At 36.3% G+C, this 22917-nt stretch overlaps 1 protein-coding gene and 1 long non-coding RNA gene across 11 annotated transcripts in view; one reads left to right on the forward strand and one right to left on the reverse strand.

The window, feature by feature from the left end:
* Nucleotides 1-22917, reverse strand: part of LOC136856556 (uncharacterized) — a 430695-nt gene that overhangs the window by 107672 nt on the left and 300106 nt on the right. For 6 of the 10 annotated variants that reach the window (XM_067134396.1, XM_067134403.1, XM_067134398.1 and 3 more), the window contains 2 exons: nucleotides 5585-5737; nucleotides 3881-4036 (listed from right to left, as the gene is read on the reverse strand). The exons of 3 other annotated variants lie outside the window; for them this stretch is intronic. In XM_067134396.1, the coding sequence (XP_066990497.1) occupies nucleotides 3881-4036; nucleotides 5585-5737 (309 nt within the window). The remainder of the gene's footprint in view (nucleotides 1-3880; nucleotides 4037-5584; nucleotides 5738-22917) is intronic. One more of the 10 variants, XM_067134402.1, reaches the window with a different exon arrangement.
* LOC136856557 (uncharacterized) overlaps nucleotides 2482-22917 on the forward strand; it is a 55446-nt gene continuing 35010 nt past the window's right edge. The window contains exon 1 of the long non-coding RNA XR_010858403.1: nucleotides 2482-2666. This is a non-coding gene — a long non-coding RNA (uncharacterized lncRNA). The remainder of the gene's footprint in view (nucleotides 2667-22917) is intronic.

A 22917-nucleotide genomic window follows, 5' to 3' on the forward strand; every position in this document is an offset into this window, starting at 1 on the left:
TATATATATATATATATATATATATATATATATATATACATGATTATTATCACTTTTGTATGTGATTCATTTATCACACATTACCACAGGTGAAAAATAAGAGACGGGGTGTAGGTCCTGACCGGTTTCGACTTTTATTTCCAAGGCATTGACGAAGGACTGATACAGAGTATAAGAAGTCACAAATATATATACTACAGGAACAGTACTGACGAACATACGCAGCCGTTAGAGACTACATATCCACCCACCAGCCAGTGTCGAGGTAGGAGTGGCCTTCAAAACTCATTTGGCTAAAAATCACAATATATTCTCTGAGGACAATACTGATAAACATACCGACCATAGGCGACCTCAGATCCACATCTGACAGGTGTCAGGGAGGCGGAGTTTGGAAACTCATTAGCACTACTGCTCCTGTACTGTGTTTACAAATCTGATAATCCTATTTTCATACATCTCTACTGCCTGCCTTAAAATTTAAACAATTTACAAATTTCTTTTGATTTTAAAGGATCAAGTTTATACATCCATTCTGATATTCATATTATGGTTGTAACTTTCTTTTATAAAGCTAGATTCAATGAGATTCCTTTCCAGTGCATTATTAGAATTTACAATCCTTTTTGCCCCTTCCCAGTTGATAGCATGATTGTTCTCACTAACATGTACAAAAATGCCACTGTTCCCTTGTGCATATCTCACACATTTCTTATGCTGTTCAGTTCTTTTTTCCAGTGCTTTCCCTGTCTGGCCAATATAAAAGTTGTCCGGAATAGAAATGCACATATGAAGAAAACCCACTAATATTTCTATGTGCATTTCTATTCCGGACAAAGCAATAAGGTTAAAAAATCAGTGTTTTCATCTATGTTTTTAAGAGTATTATGGGTATGTAGCCCTGAATATATTGACGAGGAAATAGATAAGATTAGGAATGCAGGCAAGGAATTGAAATATCCTGAAGCGGCAAAAAACTATGTATCAAAACCAAAAAGAACCTTACAACACAAAAAATTTGCTTGTACTGCCTTATAATAATAATATGAAAGATATCCCCCATCTTAAGGATTTTAGTGTTAATGTCGCATTTAAGAACAATAAAACAATGAAAAAATGTACTTATCAAGAACTCCCCTGACAATATTAAAGGGTGTGTATATAAAATTCCATTTAAGTTTTGTGACAACTTTTATATTGGCTAAACGGGGAAAGCACTGGAAAAAAGAATTGAACAGCGTAAGAAATGTGAGATATGCACAAGGGAACAGTGGCATTTTTGTACATGTTAGTGAGAACAATCATGCTATCAACTGGGAAGGGGCAAAAAGGATTGTAAATTCTAATAATGCACTGTAAAGGAATATCATTGAATCTAGTTTTATAAAAGAAAGTTACAATCATAATATGAATATCAGTCAAGGGATGAATAAACTTGATCCTTTAATATCAAAAGAAAATTTGTAAATTGTTTAAATTTTAAGTCAGGCAGTTGAGATGTATGAAAATAGGATTATCAGATTTGTAAACACAGTACAGGGGCAGTAGTGCTAATGAGTTTCCAAACTCCGCCTCCCTGACACCTGTCAGGCGTGGATCTGAGGTCGCCCATGGTCGGTATGTCTATCAGTATTGTCCCCTGAGAGTATATTGTGATTTTTAGCCAAATGAGTTTTGAAGGCCACCCCTACCTCGACACTGACCGATGGGTGGATATGTAGTCTCTAACGGTTGTGTATGTTCGTCAGTACTGTTCCTGTAGTATATATATTTGTGACTTCTTATACTCTGTATCAGTCCTTAGTCAATGGCTTAGAAATAAAGTCGAAACCGGTCAGGACCTACACCCCGTCTCTTATTTTTCATCTGTGGTAATGTGTGATATATATATGTATTTATGTATGAATGCATATAGATATATATACACACACACATGCATGTGAGTATATGAGCAGATATCTCTCTCTCTCTCTCTCTCTCTCTCTCTCTCTCTCTCTCTCTCTCTCTCTCACTATGATTCGAAAATGCAGACAGTATATATATATATATATATATATATATATATATATATATATATATATATATATATATATATATATATATATATATATATATATATATATATATTCAAAGATTTATATTCCTCCCTCCTAGTTAATTGCCATCTAATTGATTCCTAATGAAAATCCATCATCTCAGCTAACTTATAGTCAAGCCAATATGGCGGAACCAAGATGTTTTCCACTCATATTGAACCCAGGATGCATTCCATTCTAGCCTTCAGGAAATGCTTGGGCCTGCCAAACAATAGAAAAACCCGCCTCACCCCCCCCCCCCCCGATGCGATATAGGAGCGGCCATCCGCTAGGGGAATGGGAGGCGCATCCAGGCTGTGAGATAGATAGGAACTCAACCTCTAAGTACTTAATCTTAAGATCCACTTTTTCTCCACTCCTTTGCTGGCTGTATGACTCTTTGCAGATCGACGCAGGCCTAGACTTCGAAGCAAACAACTGTGGGAGGCACACACTGGGTTTCCGGCCGCACTCCGCGCATACCAACCAGCCGAGACACATGTGCGGTCTCTCCTTCCTTTTTGCTGGTGAAAACTAACTTTGGTAACCGGCCAAGTCTCACATGTTCAGTGCAAGCATCTACAGACCCAGGTACGTCAACCGCAATTAGTCAGTAAGCCAGCCCTTTTCCTCCCTGTGAAAGTCCTTGGTTTTTCCATTCCTCCAAACCTCAATTTTCTTCCTCCTAAAAAGCGGTCCCTTTGTTAAGTCACCCTACTTCGAGCAGCCCATGAATTGCCCCATGACTTGCTTTGAAATCAACCTAATGTGATTCAGTGATAAGTATTCATATACTCCCTCCATAGTGTAAATTAAGGGCAAATTAATTTAAGTAACTCAAGTGATCAATTCCTCCCTAGTGCGTAGATTCAGTGTGCTTAGTTAACAGCAAGGGAGATTTCCTTTGTCGCCCCCCCGACCCCCGTGTTTGTACTAACTCCGGAATTCCAGGAGGTTCCATACCCTGCCCAGTTGCAAATCTATGCCAGGACCCATTAATGACTGCCATCCAAAGTTCGCAACCATTCCTGGTCACAGCCTGATCACAAGAATCCGTTGCCCACACAGAAATCATCTTGATTAACCAATTGCCACTGTCCTGGAATTGTTACATTTTTGGTCTCACATATTTGCCCCATTCTCTGTAAATAAACCCCTTTTGTTGTAAAAGATTTCTAATGCCAAATGGCGACCTTCATCATTTACGTGAATCAAGGAAGATTCTAAGGTGAGTTCCAGTAGTTTTCCTTTTGTTCACAAATTTGGACCCTCCTTGGTACGAAGGCAGTCCATAACAATGAACTGTTCCAATTTCCATCCACACCAAGGACCCCCAGAAAATATATTGTATATACACAGTATATATATATATATATATATATATATAATATATATATATATATATATATATATCTTTATATATATGTATATATATATATATATATATATATATATATATATATATATATATATATATATATATATATATATATATATATATATATATATTTTATATATATGTATATATATATATATATATATATATATATATATATATATATATATATATATATATATATATATATACTGTCTGCATTTTCGAATCATAGGAAGATACTCGATACATATGCGTCCTGAAGGTGTATGTAACGGGTTTTATGAACGTTAAACGAGATTTATCGATAGAAAATGATCTGGAGGGAGGGAGATTTTGTTTAGCAGCTGCTTTTTTGACAGGTCACATATAAAGAACAGCAAGGTGAAAGATGGTCATAAAAGAGAGTAAGGTAATATTCAAGTCCTACCTCGAAAATCAGCACCAGTTTATTGTCATTGTGTTTACGATGACCTCTGCCATGTGTCTCTATGGCTGCTGACATGACGTCAGCAACGAAACCTCTGACGCTGTCCATCAGTGCAGCGTCAGAATGACGACCCACTGCCTGCTGGTTCTGTTTAAACTGGAGGAAATGTTAATTATGTCCTTACCCCTATCGCGATTTGTGTCTGTCTTATCACGGCTTACATAGTAATTATTTTCAAACATCTTACTCTTCTTCTTTAGCCCGATCTGGGGATTTTATTTTCAACTTAAAGCTGAAGTTTCCATTTCAACCTATGCGCTGATCTCTCAAGTGTTACTGTAAGCTCGGTGTGCACGAGGCTCTCATTCGCGCCGTCCTTCGAATGCCTCCTTGCATGAAAATAGTACGCGAGACAGCATGTAAGAATGCGTGCACACGGTAGAAGGAATAGAAAGCGAGCAATTCTGTCAATGCTTTCGGAATGATGGTGTATCTATTTCGAATATACAGAAAAAACATCTGTTCAAAGCCCAATAGATCTGCCGGCATTGCGGTTGCGACATGAGTTCCACGTTGCAACAACCTTAAGGATCAAGGAGTCAAGTTGTCATAAAATGTTAGTATCTTCTTCATGCTAATATCTTACAAGTTAAAGTATTTCCAGTTACATAGTGCTGACCCTTGATTTCCTATCTTGAGTTGGACCTAAATTTCGTCGATAGAGACGAACATTTGTGGTGGAATTTTTTCCTTTTACCTGACTTTCGTTGGACATCCAGGCAGTGTAATCATTTTATAGCCATTGGCAATGAATGAATATTAAAAGTGACAAAGTGGACGAAAAATGAAAAATAAGAGTAAAATACAATAAACAACGTGAGTCAGTATTTGTCATATTGATTTAGCTTTACAGAAGTCATATGCAACTCTAAAGTTACTGAAACATAAATTCAAAAGATATGGATACTTTAAGTAACACTTATAACAGTTAGTTAATAAAAAAAGAAGATTAATGTTTTTGAGTAGCGTTTTTCGGCTCGTACCGTGGCTGAGTGGTCTACAGTACAAGCTCAAACAAAGACAGAGAAGTAGAAGATGCAAGTTTTGGAGTCTGTCTTTGCAAAGGTTTGTCGTTACATTAAAAGTAGAGCTATAAAAAATACAATTGCTAAAACAGGTGTTTATTTCAAATGTCTAATGGGATTTAGAAAGGATTCAAATAATTAAAAGAACATTAAGCGCGGGGCCATCTTTGTTTTGTCTGGTAGGGCCGCCTGGGGGATATTCTATGCGACATAAAAAAAAATTTTCAGTAATAAAGCAAGTTATGTAAAACATAATGACCTCGAAAGGTAAAAAAATAATGAAAATTAAAAACGTTAATATTTACATTAAATTCTGAATTTTATTCGGAATACATCTTCCCAGTAAAGACCACGTCTTATGACTGAGTGCATACAATTTTCATTATTAAAAAAGGAAAGAAAATATCTTTAGCTTAACTATGTATCGCTGTTGAAAAATTGTCCTCTGATCATATACATAGTAAGGTTTTAATTTTCCTTTTCAGGTAAGGGCACATCATATGGAAAAGTAATAAACAAGTGACTCTTTATTTATTTATTTATTTATGTATTTGTTTATTTATTTATTTATTTATTTATTTTTATTTTGTTTGTTTGTTTGTCATGGGAAGCATCCTACCTCTTTGGGGAATATCACATTGTTTTTTCTGTGTATTTGCTCTAGAGTGTTTTGTGCTTCTTCCCCTGCTGCAGAAAGTATGCCAGCAATGAGACTGCGAGCTCTTTCCATCAGCTGGTGGTGTAACTGAAGGTCCCCAGTCCACTGTTCCCCCTGAAGGCAAAGTTGAGATGGGATTACTGTCATTTTTAATTAGGCGAATTTTGCCTTTTACATTAAAGTGACTGTGAATGCTAATATGTGAGTTCGGCAGCCAATTTTCTAAGTGAAATAATTCCACTGAAAACGTTACAAACATACTAAAGACAAGCAGTCAAGAGAATTAACTTAAATGAATGCTATCGGGAAGGAATAATATGTAATAAGAAACATGTATTCATCACGAAATAAGACCTTCCAAAGTTCTGTATCCCTTTCAGTGTTTGTATAAGTTTATTTAATGTCGAATAAAGTTTCATTATTTCCATTCCCCAGAGGAAAAGGTTATTATATGATTGGTGTGAATTTCCTCTCTCGTTGGGACCTAGACATGCACTTGAAGTCACCTCATCTTAGTGCAAAATTTCATTTTTTAACAGTGTCTTATCAGACTGTGTGAAGAGCAAATAGCCGCCTTCAAGAGAGCCCGGAAAATCACTGATTTTTTTCTTTCTTTATCTAAGATCAAATTTAGGTCATTAAGAGTACGTGTTTGTGACCGTTTTCATCTCTCTTACCTGAATGGTAATGGTGCTTGATGTGTTATTTAAGTGAGACAGGCAATGCTGTAACTCCTACTAAAGAAGAAAAGAAAAGTTTCAAGTCTTGGACCTACAAGAATTTCGATTAAATGAGAGAAAAATTAGCTTTGGTGGGGACCATATTGTTGTACGAGTCAAGTTGTACCATATTTAATCAAATGATTTCATGAAAAATAGGAACTTGGGAATTTTTGGAAAGCTTATCTTCTTTGTATCCTGAGAAATTCGTAAGCGTTGTAGGAGGAACTCAAAGCAGTGGGGGATACGTAGTTCAGCGTATGTTATTTTCTTTGTCATTCAGGTCTTTTATTGCTACATTATCTTCTCAAGTAACTATGAAGATTACTATGAGGTCCCTGATAAAAAGGGTTCGTGCTGGACGGACGTTGGTAGAGAGTAATGGCAGTTGTCGGACGTGTCTGCTTTTCTCTCCTCCACCCAGCGCTTGAAAACTGTGGTTGTTTGGAAATAATTCACTAATTTCTTGATGATTAAGGCTAACTTGATACTGTACATACGATTCTAAATTCCATCCCACGATGAGCATTTGCTACTCGTGCCATGCAGGCTGGAGGGAAGGATAGTGCCCGAGTGGGATGTACTTTTGTTGTACTGTACAGTACATGTTCAGACAAGAAATTTGCAGGTCTTGATGGAGTGAAAAATGAAAACCTACAGGAAAAAGGAATTTAGATCTGCAATCTGCGTGTGTTAATGATGAGAAAGTGCTGGGAGATCATTTGAAATGTGTGCTGAGAACTTTGAGAGATAAATTAGGACTGACATATTTCTGTAAATGTGGATGAAGTGAAAGATTAGGTTATTGACGGGATAGGAGAGGTATTCTTCATATGAAAGTGCCGAAAAAAGTTCTAAGAAGAATCTTCTGATTGTTGAGCCTGCAGATAATGAGCTGAGTGGCGTTCAGAAAAAATGAAAATTTGTTTGAGGCTCTGGGAGCATGTCAAGTTGCTAACAGCCGATATACAAAGACAAAAATAGGTAGGCATTTTGAACTATGAAAAATGTAAAGAAGCTTACACCAAAATTACATGTGAATATATCGAGTGAAGAGTCAAAGGAAGATCTAATTAACCAACCTGATTGCAAGAAATGAACATTTTCAGGATGTCAAAAGCATTGAAAATAAGATTTCAATTTAAGTTATTTTTGATAAATCAGCTGCTATGAATATTAGGTTAGTAATGCACTGCATCTACGCTTGAACTTCTGAAGTTCCAATTGCCGACATCCTCTGGGAGGCTGTTCCACAGTCCAATAGTGTGAGGAATAAAGGACCTCTGGAACTGAGAAATTCGACAGCGAGGCACATTTACTGCATAATGGTGCTACTGTTCAGCGAATCTGGTTGCTCGCGGGAGACAAAGGGGATCAGGGATTAACTGTGAATGTGCAAGATCTCTGTTGAAATACAACTTATGAAAAAGTGACAAACAAGAGACCATCCGTCATTAGTCCAAGTCATGACTGCTACTATTAACGAAATAGTAGCATCACGAACCACTCTATCTAAAAAGATAAATCTCTGGCAGAAGCAGACAACCACATCAGACTGAGGATGAGGGCAGCTTCTTTTCTCATAAGTGGAGACTTAACTACACCCACAAGTGTTGCATCATCGGCATACTGAACAATCTTGTTTTCCAGTCCAACAACCATATCACTTGTGTACACCAAAAATAACTGTGGACCAAGAACACTGCCCTGTTGAACTCCAGACACAATAGGTCTTGGTTCACTAGAAATCCCATCCACAGCAACCCACTGCTGCCTATCTGTATGGAAATCTTGAAGTAATCCTAAAAATGTCCATCCACTCCAAGTTTCTGAGGTTTAGAAATAAGTGCCTTGTGATTTACTAAATCGAAAGCAGCACTAAAATCTATTTGAATTAACTCTGCACTCAAAACTCTTATTAAGGTTCCCTTGAAAATGGCATGTCAAGTGTAAAAGAGCATCGCAGGTACCTAACTACTTCCTGTATACATACTGACTATCAGATAACAATCCTTTAGATTCCACATACTTATACAGTGGCTTAAAAATAAGTTTTTCAGCAATTTTGGAGAGCACAGGGAGAATACTGATTGGCCTGTAATTACTGCAGTCTGCAGATATGCCACTCTTTGGAACAGGCACTGTATTGATAAGCTTCTGCTCATCTGCAAAGATACCATGTTGACATAAAAATCTATAGAATCTACTAACCTTGGGAGACAATGCACTAGAATTTTTTTTCTAAAAAACAACGGGAAGAAAGCATTTGGATCTTCACCCCAGCTATCAAGGTTATCCAGAATTTTCTTAACATCCCTAGAGTGAAATGCAAATTTTGTATGAATAGTTTCAGGATGACAAGTATCAGGGAGAGGAACATCCACAGCTGATTGCTTAGCTTCAAAAGCTCGGTGAAGCAGTTCAGCCTTTTTCCTGAAGCCAGTAACCAATCTACCATCATCTGTTAGTAGTGGTGGAATGGAAGACGAGCCTGACCCGAAGACAGATGATGCCAATATGGTCCTTCACTTTTAATATGTAAGGAATTTTTGTAATTGCTCTCGGTTGTATGGTAAGTTCTATTCACAGCACGGCGAGGCTCGACAAAAACGGTGTAATTTTCATTTGAACAATTTTGTCTTCATGGGTTGAATTTGGCCTCTTTGTAATGGTAGGCTCTTTTACATGTGTCACCAAACTATGGCTGCTCATTTGTCCTAAATTTGATGACCTTTCTATGGACATACCTTATCAAAATAGCCATCAGCATTTCATTTAACTTCTTGGGATCGGGATCGAATATAACAACTGAAATATTGAGTGCCTGACAAGCTTCAATAATATGATCCCAATTGGCCCTGAACTTCAGCCAGACCATTTTTCCAGTGGTGAAATTAGGAAAATACTGATTGACAGATATGTCCATCTCAATGGCGCAATGATCAGAAGTACCTATGTATTAACAGACTTTGGGCTTGACAATAGCTGGAACATCTGTGAATATCACCTCTAATCCATTACCCGAAACGTGGGCAAGATCGGAGGATACAGAGAACTCAAGAGCAGACCAGCCATGTTGATCAGTGGAATTTGTATTTAGCCACTCATTGTGCTTTGCATTATAGTATCCACGAACAACGAATGAAGCTTTTGAATCCTGTGACTGAGCCATAGTAATCCTTTCCAAAAGACAGTCATAATTAGAATAATCGATATTTGGATCGCGGTAAAGAGAAAATACATAAACATTGTAGAGCTTACTGAAAATTTTAAAACAAAGAACTTCATGGCAACTACGCTCTAAATTTTTCTGACGATAAATAGGTTGTCTGGATTTAGTGTATGCAGCCATACCTTGCTCAAGTGGGATGTTATGATGATAAATAAAGTCAGGACAACAAACCCCGGGATTAAAAACTCAACAGTTGACTTGTTACTAATTACAAGAGTCTTAGGTAAAAACATCAAATTGTAGTTGCGGGTACTCTGGAGATCAAGAAAATTTGACCTTAATTCCCGAAGACTGAGTAAAGTACTTTGCAATTTTTCTTACTGTAATGTGTAACAGACCCAAGGTGCAGCTCAATGTCTCCCTAAAGAATTAAAATTAACAACACAAAATCAGTATCAAAACTAGTAAATAGTCTCATAACAACAGTAACATTGTAAAAATCAACAGAACAATAAACAACAATATCATCAACAACAACAGTATTGACATTATCTACAAAAATTATGTTGAGAGAATTAAGAAACGTCAACATACATCACTGGAAAAAGAGCCGGAAGCAACTGGTCGACAAGTTGGGGCCGCGCCGGCACACCTTGTAAGGCGAAAGAAATCCGCCAGGTTTGCTACAACAACGGAGGGAGTACAGTCAGGATGTATTTAGAAATAAAACACTCAAAAGGAAAAGATTAGGTAAAGATGAAGGCACTTTCCTCATAATCCACCAAGCAACTTTTGCTTTCTCGTCAGCCTGTCCTACAAGCTTTTCGAAAAAAACAGGAAAGTGAACGAAAAAGAGGGAAAATGCCTGATTGTACCATCAGGCAAGGGAACTCAAATTAAGGCAATGGAAGGCTACGGTACAATGGCTATGCCACAGTCAGAGACTTAATTTATAAAAATCTTGATAAAATGAAAGAGACAGATACCACAACACCATGTGTTTTTATTGTTAAAGGTGTGGTCACATAGTAACGAAATGTCCTGCTTAAGAGAGAGAGGATGATCATGCTTCGGCAAATGTGCAGCAAATCACAGTACAAGGGATTGCATCTTTACGATTAGAACAGACATTAATTAAATAAGATTTCCTAAGTCTGGCGTTAATCATGCGGAGACTGAGACCAAGGATGCTGATTCTGAGTGGTTCCTGATAAAAATGTGATCTTAAGAATTTTAAATAGGTGGATACAGGATGCATGAAATGGAATGAAGATAGGAATAAATGTTCGAGCCTCAGCCTTCGAGGAACTAGGATGAAGGTTTTCAGTTCAGCATAAGATTTTGGAGCGATACTTTCGAGAATGAAAATTCTGCTCCGAGATTATTTAAAGAAGACACTAAAGACATTGCCCAACAAACAGAAATGAAATGGGATTATGCCTCAAATGACAATAATGATTAGATTATCGTTTATCCGAACTTATTGACGTTGTAGACCCTCTTTCAAACATGTAGTGTTGAATGTTATAGCTGCATTCAATTTATATAAAGTTTTCTCTCTTTCTAATAACTGATTCTTCAGGGTTACTGCATTCTGCCAGTAACTCGCCAATGTTTGTCATTCTTGGAGGAGAAAGCAGTTGCAATTTAGAGTGTAATCTTATTTTTCACGAATACACTGTGTCATTTACAGAGTAACGCCAATGGTTACTGAAATCTGGTGTCCATCCTCAATAGAGTTGTCCTTCTGTAGAAAATCTTTGTTGGTCTTGCTTCTAGGCCACGTTATCAGGCTCCGCTGAGCATGATCACGCTGAAAGAAGGGAGGTGACTGTCATTCGTAGTGAGTCCTGCTCTTTATATATGAGATGGTCAGTAGGGGGTCGAATGGATGCTGACCGCTGATTGGCTGAAGAGGGATGCGCACAGTTGATTGGCTGGCGAGATTTCCTCACAAGCCTAAGGCTGATGTTCTTGCAGCTGCAGCCTTGCTGAGTGGCGGGGCTGGCACATGACGTCATTATCTGTAGATGACACCAAGAGAGAGGCAAATAAGATAATTGAAACCATCAGTGCAGCTACTAAATGCCACATTCCTTCTGCCCATCACCAGAGACCACGGTTTAGTGTACATGTATGGGAATGTTAAGACCCATAAACCCAGGAACCCTTTGCGTCCTATCATCGGCCAAACATCCCACCTACTTATGGTTTGGTTAAACGCCTTATGTGCTCGACCACCACAGCCTCCGTTCATCAACTGAATTCCTAGAAAAGATCAAGGGCTTCCCCAGAGTTGGAACTATCGCCTCTCTGGATGTCGAATCCTTATTTACCAACATTCCGGTAGATGAAAACATCTAATTATTGACCGTGCCTGCAGGGACCTCTCCACTCCGCAGTTAAAGAAACTAAAACAAGAATTGCATGGTTTACACAAAATCCACAAGGGAAAATGCTTCGATTTAACCAATATACTTTTCTGACAAAACCTAGCTTTGTATGTTTGTTAAAATATAACCTTCGAAAAAAAAGTTTAATTTTTATGACAACATATCATTATGGAAAGGTCAAATACTTAGCAGTTTTTCTCCGTCTCCAATTCTGTATGATGCATAATACATTAAGCAATGTATTATAAAAGATGATATGTTTAAGTTCGATGCAATTTTCTTACAGTCATACAAAGTGGCGTCTTTTTAATTTGTCTAAAGCTAAAAACATCTTCTCAAACTGCATGTTTTAGTCAGTTTGTTTCATTAGCTTGATTTTATGTAAGGTAACATGCCATAAAACTCTAATGAGTTTTAGTGCTTGTAGAATGGCAAAATTTTCTAAGAGACATGATTCTGTTTTTTTGCAAGTCTCTTACTGCCATCTTTTGCAGTTCTTCAATAGCTGAAAGCAGCTTTACCATGTTCATAAGGTTTTTTGTACTGCAAAGAACTACAGAAACGATTAAAATGCTATTACTTGAAGCATAGAAAATCGGTTCTTCCACGTTAGATAACTGATGTTTAGGAAAATGTATCAAAAATGTTGTTCTATTATTAGGGAAAAGTTTTATGGGGTTTAGCTCCAACACCTTGTAAAGTTTAACGAACATTTTACTGATTATACCTTTAGGGATGAAACAGTTATGTTATAAATCAGTTCAACGAATCAGTTTCAGGAGTCTTTTATTATTTTCTGATTTGATGAAAACCATGTTCGTCAAAAGATATTTGGAAATTGTACATCTGACTATCTACTGATTTATCAGACCTTTGGTAGCGTTCTTTGGAAAGTCAAAAGAACATTGAATAAAAAATATGACAGTTTCCTGACAATGTCAGCGTCCTGTTTCTTTGGCACAGCGGTGGTAGGTGATTTGATATATGAAATTTAGCCTGTCAAGCCAAGGACTGGGGCGCTTTCAGGTATTCAGCCGAAAAGGAGTTAGTCGCCAAAATAAAGAGTTCCAGAAGGTAAAGGATAAGAAGTACAAGGCCCTAATGGTGAAACGGGAAGAAAACCCTATAGTTGCTCTAAGAAGTAACTCTCACAGGTACTGGACAGAAAGAAAGAAAAGGTGATTTGAGGTTAAGTCAAAAGCTAAATACTGGATGCAGCTAGGTTATATATTATATATACAGTTTATAATCTTCTGGTCACTTTTTACCAGATACTTATGTAATTGTAATAGCCCCTGTGCCCTTTAAACTTTTCGAATTCTTCACACATTTTTGATACGCTTGTCACTACAAAGCCTTAGATCTAATGCAGGAAATATAATTTAATTCTGATGCCCGTTAACAGGATTCGAACCCACATCCATAGTATCAGAACGAGGTCATAATACAGACCTAACCAAGAGAAGGCCAGCTGAGAGTTTTTCGAAATATTTGTCCTGACTTTTTGGACTTTTTTCAAGAGCACTGTGACAAGTGTATCTAAAAAATGTGAAGAATTCGAGTAGTCAAGAGGGCATTGTGGCTATTACAATTACAAACACACGCATATATATATATATATATATATATATATATATATATATATATATATATATATACTCGTATATACCGGGTGTTTCGAAATTAGAACGCCCCCCTCCACAGAACAAATGGAAAGATATGAATTTTCTGCTATAGCCTGTCTCCAAGTACAGTATTTCAAGTTTCTATTAAGCTATTTTTCATTTTACATTTCTTGTATTTTCAGACTGAGTGACGGAGTTGGATACAGCCATGGCTAACGACTCGGAGGAAATCAAATGGATTGACCGAATCGGGCCTATAACCTACAGAGAGGCCAGGGATGCTGGAGCATCCTTCATTTCACATTCCTGGATAGCTAAATACATTAAAAGAGGTGAATCCTTTGTTAAAAGAAACTGGAACAAAAATCCACAAGACTGTCATCGTGAAAAGAGTGAGGATCTTGGAAGGCCTGAAGTCCTTTCTCAGGAGTCAAAAGACATCATAGCTGAGGCAGTGGGTAGACCAAGAAAGTCTTTATGTAAATTGGCGCTTGAGCTAGAAACAAAAAGGGGAAAGAAGAGAAGTTATAGTGCTGTATATTGTGAGTTGAAAAGACCTGGTATCAAGCCTTTTCATGTTATCAGCAAGCCCAACATCACTCAGCAACAGAGAGAAGACTGTGCATGGTTTTGTGGTTCATTTCTTAAAGCTTGGGATGAAGCTGACTTTATCCATGTTGCCGCATCAGATGAATTCTTCATTTACACAGTCAGGAAGCCAATTCATAAAAATGACATCATTTTGGCTGCAACATTGGATGATATCAGCAATGATGTGTGCTATCGTCAAGATGTGAAATTTCCTGAATGTTTGGGAATTTTTCTCGGTTTCACAGCCACATGGTTAATGTGGATCATCAAAGAAAAAGGACAGTCATGGAATGGCGAATACTTCAGAGAAACTGTGCTTACTGGTGGAGTATTTCCTTTCCTCAGAGATCCTGAAAATGTGTTATCTGTTGAAGAAGTCACATTTTTGCATGATAAGGCACCATGTTTCAAGGCTCTTCAGACACAGGAACTGCTTCAAAACAGTGGTATAGATTTCTTCTCGTCAAGTGAATTTCCAGGTAGCTCCCCTGACCTTAATGTGTGTGTGAAAACATTGGTAGTATCTTAAAGGATCGTGCTGAAGTGCGCACAGTGAACTATGATGGTATACCAAGCCTCAACGACCAGTGAAGAGAGGTGACCAAAGTGCTCAGGGAAATGGAGTTTGAGTCTCAGCTTTTTGCGATTTGCTGAAATCATACCCCTCAAGAATGCAGGCTGTGGTACAGGCAGATGGAGGCCACACAAAATATTAAATACTCAGAGAGAGACTTAAATAAATACCTGTTCTGAATTACTTTTGTTTTTGTCCATATCAATTTTAGTTTTTATGCGCTCTAAGATATATATATATATATATATATATATATATATATATATATATATATATATATATATATATATATATATATATATATATATATATATATATATATATATATATATATATATATATATATATATATATATATATATATATATATATATATATATATATATATATATATATATATATATATATATATATATATATATATATATATATATATATATATATATATATATATATATATATATATATATATATATATATATATATATATATATATATATATATATATATATATATATATATATATATATATATATATATATATATATATATATATATATATATATAGTATATATATATATATATATATATATATATATATATATATATATATATATATATATATATATATATATATATATATAATCATGAAGCTACAAATGTCGCTTAATATCAAATTCACGCTACTCGGGAATATCTCCGATGGAGAATTATCACCGAAAGGAATTTATAAGTGATAAATGGATTTATCACTAAGCGATATTTGTAGCTTCATGATTGTATATAAATCACGGTGTGATAAAAAATTTCATACACACACACACACATATATATATATATATATATATATATATATATATATATATATATATATATATATATATATATATAAAGCTACAAATGTCGTTTAATATCCAATTCTCTCTACTTTGGAAATATCACCAAAGGGGAATTATAATTGATAAATGATTTATGAATAACTTTGAGTTTCAAACACCAATTGGCTGTCATGGTGAGGGTGGGTTGATGCCAACTCTAAATACAAAGCCTGTATTCGATGGCGATATGTGTGGCAGAGTCGATATCAGATTGTACCTCTTTCGACAGCTGAGTGGTTAGCACATACAGTCGGGTGTTCGAGTCTCCCAGGTACTGAATCATTTACCAATTATACGTTATGGCTGGCATAATCTGAGATGATCTGATTGCAAACGATTATTAGAATTATGACGTATATTACATAATATGCACATTGAGTTAAGTGCACAACGGTGCCATATATTTATATATAGATCAGGGATTAAAATTTAACCGCACTTCTTGTCCAACAATTTAAAATACGAGTCAGCTGCTGAAGATCAAACGGGGAAAACGTATTCAAAACATGGAAGAATAAAAGAATTAAAGCATTTCATCTGGGTCAACATATTTCCAAAAATCTTGAAAGACTTTCTAAGTGCACCGATTTTTTGTGCAATTAAAAGATAGACAGAGCGGATAAGCTAATCAAAATTAAGTCTGCAACCAAAAAACACACCTAGAATTTTAGATGAGTTGCATGAGTTTAAAGAAAGATGTTCAATGAAATGATAGATGGGGAGGATTCAGTGTTCTATGTATGCTAACAATCATACTTTAAGTTGCTAGCGTTTAACTTCATCCCCATCATTTGCACAATGCACTAACTTTAGTGAAATCTGTAATTTATGCCTGCAGCTTTTATTATTTCAAGATTAATATCCATCAGCTTCAAAAATTTTACTTAGTCGTTGCTGAAAATTATTCATGATTCTGTGTATCAGAGCTAAGAATAATCATATTGCCAGCTCCTGGTATATTGAATCCTGGATCGTTTTCTACAAATATTGAGTGGTGAGGAGAAGAGAATATCCTTAAAACTGAAGAATATTAATATTAAAGTGATAATAGGAGTAAGTGCAACTGATTTTAGCATATACTGCGTTCACAGGAACTTGTGCCCCTGGATATTTGAGATCCCATACGGTGACTATGTGACAAAGATGCGAGGTAGAGGATTAAATCGGTCCGCTGGCTGAATAACCTGTTTGTGTTTACCATGGGATGAGGATGAACAATGTTATGTCTGCTTATACATTCATATAAGTCTCTTGGAGCTGGAACAGACCTCACCATTGTAATATAGTGCTTTAATGTTTATTGATTAATATACAAGTATATATATATATATATATATATATATATATATATATATATATATATATACATATATATATATTAAATTCTTGCAAGGTTCAGCAGTTTTGCGATTCAGCATTGACCATCTTTGACCAGAACCTTGTTCGGAGAGCAGCTGGATACTGTGACACGTGAAGCGGAAGCTAGTGTTAGCACAGATTGTTCTAGAAGCCTGATGTCCGGTTCTAGTCGGATTTCTGGGTGTGTTAAATGGAAACGTGAATCCGTTCATGCATTATGAAACTGCTAAGTGTGAAGGGGCTTATGACATTATTAACCAGATATACTGAAAAAATCTAAAGCAGCAACACCATGATTATCTGTGACTGTCACTGAGCAGAGTCATTCAGTGTGAGGAGCACTAACTATAATCTCCAACAAAAATGAAACAAGGCTTGGAGGCAGCTTCTTGAACTGCTGCCATCTTGGTAAGCAAAGAGCCATAAATAGATTAATCCAAATCTGAGTTCCTATAGCTAGCAATAACAAAGATTTATTAGTCTGCCATGACATTCACATTCATACAATGTCCGATAAGATTAGGAAAAACACTCTCTAATATACAGAGGAATTCCACGGGCCCTTGGAATGGCATTATGCTTGAGTAAAATGGGCTTTTTAACCCTGAAATCAACATTTCTGAAATGTGTTGCAAAGCAGACACAGAAGTGTCAGAACAAAAGAGAATACACAATCCACGGATATTTTTTCTAGAAATAAAAAGCATTTCCGTTACCGATTCTATGGACCAGGATCGATCACAGCAATACCGTCTGAGGACAAGAGTTCAGCTTCTTTCAGGGGCTCTTCTTGGTTTTATTTATTTTTGTCGTATAATTGGACGAATATACTGAGATCCTAAATTTTCGAATATTTCCTTGTTCATTTTGGCTGGTTATTTACGCAAACTGGCTTTATTATAACTTTGGTTTCCACGAAAGACAGGTGGCAACGTAACAGATAGAGTAGGCCAAATCATCATTATTTTTTGAAGTTGATATTGGAATTAGTTAGGTTAACATGAAATTATCTAAAAGCATCCTGACGTCAGGCTCTAAAATCCTTACACATTGCTTATAATACTAGGCCAAATGTAAGAAATGTATTTAATTTTTATTATTTTCACAAAGATATGGAGAATTCATCAATTAATTTGATTTTAATCTGTCTCCCCATGATGCTTACAATGCATTCTTAAACTTCGAGTATATATGTATTCTTCAGTCATGATTCGAAGATCTGGACTCTTCTGTGGCATGATGAACATAATACACACGTATAGTTTTTACAGAAATATGTAAGGATTTCACGAAATCCCCAGGGAATTTGTGAAATGAGCAACTCGCTTAGGAACATTTGATCCCCGAGGGCTAGTACTAAACATGGCGAAACAGTTATTCATCTGCATGCCGTGTTTAGTACTACCCCATGGGGGGATCAAATGTATTTAGCTGTGTTTAGTACTGGCCCCTGGTAGGATCAAATGTCCCTAAGTGCATTTGATCCCCCAGGGGCTAGGAATAAACACGGCGAAACAGTGTAGATGAATAACTGTTTTGCCGTGTTTAGTACTAGCCTTCGAGGAGCAAATGTTCCTAAGCGAACTGATCATCTCACAAATTCCCTGGGGATTTTGCGAAATCCCTCATTTCACATAATTACTCTAACAAACACACAAGCAAACACACACATATATATATATATATATATATATATATATATATATATATATATATATATATATATATATATATATATATATATATATATATATATATATATATATATATATATATATATATATATATATATACACACACACACACACACACACACACACATATATATATATATATATATATATATATATATATATATATATATATATATATATATATATATATATATATATATATATATAATATACGTTTGCTTGTGTGTGTGTGTGTATGTCTGAGAGAGAGAGAGAGAGAGAGAGAGAGAGAGATCAGGAGAGATTACTTTCTAATGATGTCAGAAGATAATGGTCCCCGTCTTCCTTGATCATTAACTCTTGGGTCAGAATTCCTCAGCATCGGCTTCCAAGGCTTCCTTATGCTGTTACGTCATTATTACTTGGTGGTAATAGCAGGAAAGTTATGCAAATCGCCGATCTAAAAGAAATGTTTGCTCCTGTAAGTGTACGGGTCACTCAGTTATGAGATATTTCGTCTGCTTTCCGGTCCCAAGTGTGGATTTCATCATCCCATTCCATTCTTATTAGTATTCGGTAACAAGCTTCTGATAGTATCGTATCCTACTGTTTTTTCTACTTTTCTTAATTTGGCTAACGTAGATTTAAGGTCTTTTGGCTTTCTTGGCCACTTTTGCTCTCATTGTTTTGAACCAATTCAATCTTACAGCCGCTCTGAACTTCATAATGCACAATTTTTACATACATTTCTTGACACCTTGACAATGCACATTTTAAGCGAGGCGAAAGGTTTGAATTATTGTAAAATGGCATTCGTTTATATAACCTTACCTATTTATGGTAAGATTACATTAGATCTGTTATAAAATTACAGTGGTTTTGAAGCTCTACTAACATTCTCGATTGCACATTCAGTGAATGCTTATAGTCTTCAGTTCTTTACACTGGCAAGGCGTGAACATAAAAAGCATAAAACTCCGACAAACAATTCTGTAAACGAAGATGATGACAAACATTTTTCTTTTTCTTTTTTTTGCAGAACGCAATATTTCTTTTACATACAAAATTCACGTAACTTTCCATCTATAACCGAGAGGTATAGAAATATCATAAGAAACGAGGAGCAAACATTTCTGTTAGATGGGCGATTTACATAACTTTCCTGCTATTACCACCAAGTAATAATGACGTAACAGCATAAGGAAGCCTTGGAAGCCGATGCTGAGGAATTCTGACCCAAGAGTTAATGATCAAGGAAGACGGGGACCATTATCTTCTGACATCATTAGAAAGTAATCTCTTCTGATCTCTCTCTCTCTCTCTCTCTCTCTCTCTCTCTCTCTCTCACAGACATACACACACACAGACATACACACATATATATATATATAATATATATATATATATATATATATATATATATATATATATATATATATATATATATATATATATATATATATATATATATATATATATATATATGTACATATGTGTGTGTGTGTGTGTGCATTGTGTGTGTGCATGTGTGTGTCTGTATTTGTGTGTAAGCTATACATGAGTAAAGATCTACCAATGATCTCCCTTCTATTCGGGAAGCTCTCCCCTATTCACTTGAGTTTTGTGTGTGTGTGGGTCTGTCTCCTTTTGAGTTACACTTGCCTTGCCAAGGCGCTATTTAGGAATAACAGCCAGAGTGCCGCTCAGGTGGTTGCCAGGAAACGCTCTTCGTGCATTGGTCTGTGAGTTTTTTGGTGCCTTTTTCAGGCAACAGTGATGGATCTCTTCGTTATTGTTTCTGATATTAACAAAGAATTTGATAATCTTAACTATATTGGCAATGACCAATTCATTCCCATTATCTATTATATAAATTTCGTTGGCTGCCTTTCTGCATGGGTTGTGTGTGTGTCCCCATTCCTCCCACTTCCCTACCCCCAAAAACCGGGTTAAGCTGGGTGGTCCCTAAACAACCGCCCCTTCCCCTGAGACCTCAACTTCCTCAATGAAAAACGATAATCCCCCTCTCCCTTCCTCGGCCCCCTCCTTTCCTCTTTTCCTATCCCTCTTCCCTCCCCCCCACCCTCTTCCCTTTTCCCTTTTCCATGTTTTATGATGAAATGTGTTGAGACTGAGTACTGTTAACAAAATGTTTATAGACTTGTAAGGACATCATTTTTTTTTTATAAAAGTAATGTACAGATTTTTCAAATCAAAATATAACTTGCTGACCTTTAGAATTTATGAAGTGTTTAATTAACCTCATGTGGTAACTATGAACCACCTGCATTATGAGGATCACAGTAAATACTGCTCCTGTTATACAACTCGAGTTTCTAATATTAAAGAAGACGTTATAAACCAATGGGCGTTTCTCCAGCCGGTGGAAGAAATCACTCCGAAGACAAATTCTGGATTTCTTCCCAGAGGGGAAGTGGATCCGACAGGAATCCGTTTCGGAGCTGAAGACGACTTCACGGGATCCTGGAGTCTTTAAGAATTTAAGAAGACATTATAGTCCAATGGAAATTTCTCCAGGAATGCTTCAGGAGCCAAAGACTGCTTCAAAGGATCCTGGAGTTGTGAAGACGTCTTTCAAGAATAATATTTTGATAACTGTCCAGAAATTTTCAACATTAAGTGACCCAACAATATATAATAAAGGATTTTTGGCTGAGCTTTGTTATTTTTGTTTCGAAATGGACTCAGCAGGTAATTCTAGAACAACAGCGGGCACCACTGGTGATGGTCCGGAACTGCCAATGGCATCAGCGTTGATTCAAAACCCACCAACGGCTGCTCCTGCATAGACACCAAGATAAGGTCAGTTGTTTGTATGTGACCGGAAGGTAAACGGGGCTGGTGCTGCCCATAGACTTTTGCTGAATGTTCGTAGTAGGGTTAATTTAACTGTGGTTATGGGTATGGTATGAGTATGATATGGGTATGGGTATGGTATGCATGGGTATAGGTATGGTACACATATGAGTATGGGATGGGAATGGGTATGGGAATGTTATGGTATGGGTGTGCATATGGGTATGACTATGGAATGGATATGGGTATGGGTAAAGGTATAGGAATGGAAAGAATATGGGTATAGGTATGGGTATGGTACAGATATGAGTATGGGTACAGGTATGGGTATGCTAAAGATATGGGTATGGGTATTGTATGGATATGGGTATGGATATGAGTGTGGGTATAGGTATGGTACAGATATAGGTATGGGTATGGTATGGATATAGGTATGGGAATAATACAGATATGGGTATGGGTATTGTGCGGATATGGGAACTAGCAAATGCAAGCGATAGCGAGCGTCTGCTAGTTATTATGCTTATGTGCATATTTATTTTTCCTCTTCATTTTTATCTATCTATTTTAGTTACAGGTATTGGCCATTTTAACTGTTCATCTTTTAATACTGTAATTTTCCCAGTTTACTGTGAGTAATTTTTTTGACCGTAGCACTTCCCAGTAGAAGAAAAATTGATTAGATATCATATTTAAAAAGGCAACTACGCTAACCAATCAGCTAAAATAAAACTGCAATAAAGACATGACGAGCTTCACATTAATCGAGAGAAATATCCTTATGGTTCCCTGGGTATCAAAAGGCAGCAGTCATAGGGCCATTTGTTTCAGTACCCAGCAATCCCGTTTCAGTGGGAAGTTCAGTATCACTTTCCCTTACTTACTCTCACTGGTTTCCAGAAATATCAGTTCTCTGTGTTAGTAATGATATAATATAATCTTTAAACTTGGGTATGTGGTATTCAGGAATATGCTCTAGAACTAAAATCGGTTTCATCTCATTTGTCCACCCATGGGTGATGTGGTGGTACTGATTGGCTGACAATCAACGTTTCCGATGACTGGGCTTATTGTGATAAAAATTGTTTCTTTAATAGCATATTTGAATGTTTAAATATATACAAAGAACACAGTCTCATTCTCATATAAATCATAAACATGCTTATACATATCGGTATTTACCAACACAAGCACAAGGAAGACGAACTTGTAACAAATAGTTTACTCAGATCAGACACAAACGAACGATGAGCTTCCAAAAATTATGCTTTATCTCATGTACTCATAAACTGAAAAGAATACTATTGCCGTAATGCCATGTATTAACAGAAATTTCACGACTTCCAGTCGAGAGTGCAGTGGCTGTTCCATTTACCTACCCTAGGGCCTCAGACAGTCATAGATAACACTATTTCATGCTATTTCGAATATTAACCTACGTATGTAATTTATATAAAAGAAATCATTAAAATAATAACTTTTATTTGCACTCG

This window comes from Macrobrachium rosenbergii, chromosome 36, assembly GCF_040412425.1.
Source record: "Macrobrachium rosenbergii isolate ZJJX-2024 chromosome 36, ASM4041242v1, whole genome shotgun sequence".
NCBI classification, from domain to species: Eukaryota; Metazoa; Arthropoda; class Malacostraca; order Decapoda; family Palaemonidae; genus Macrobrachium; species Macrobrachium rosenbergii.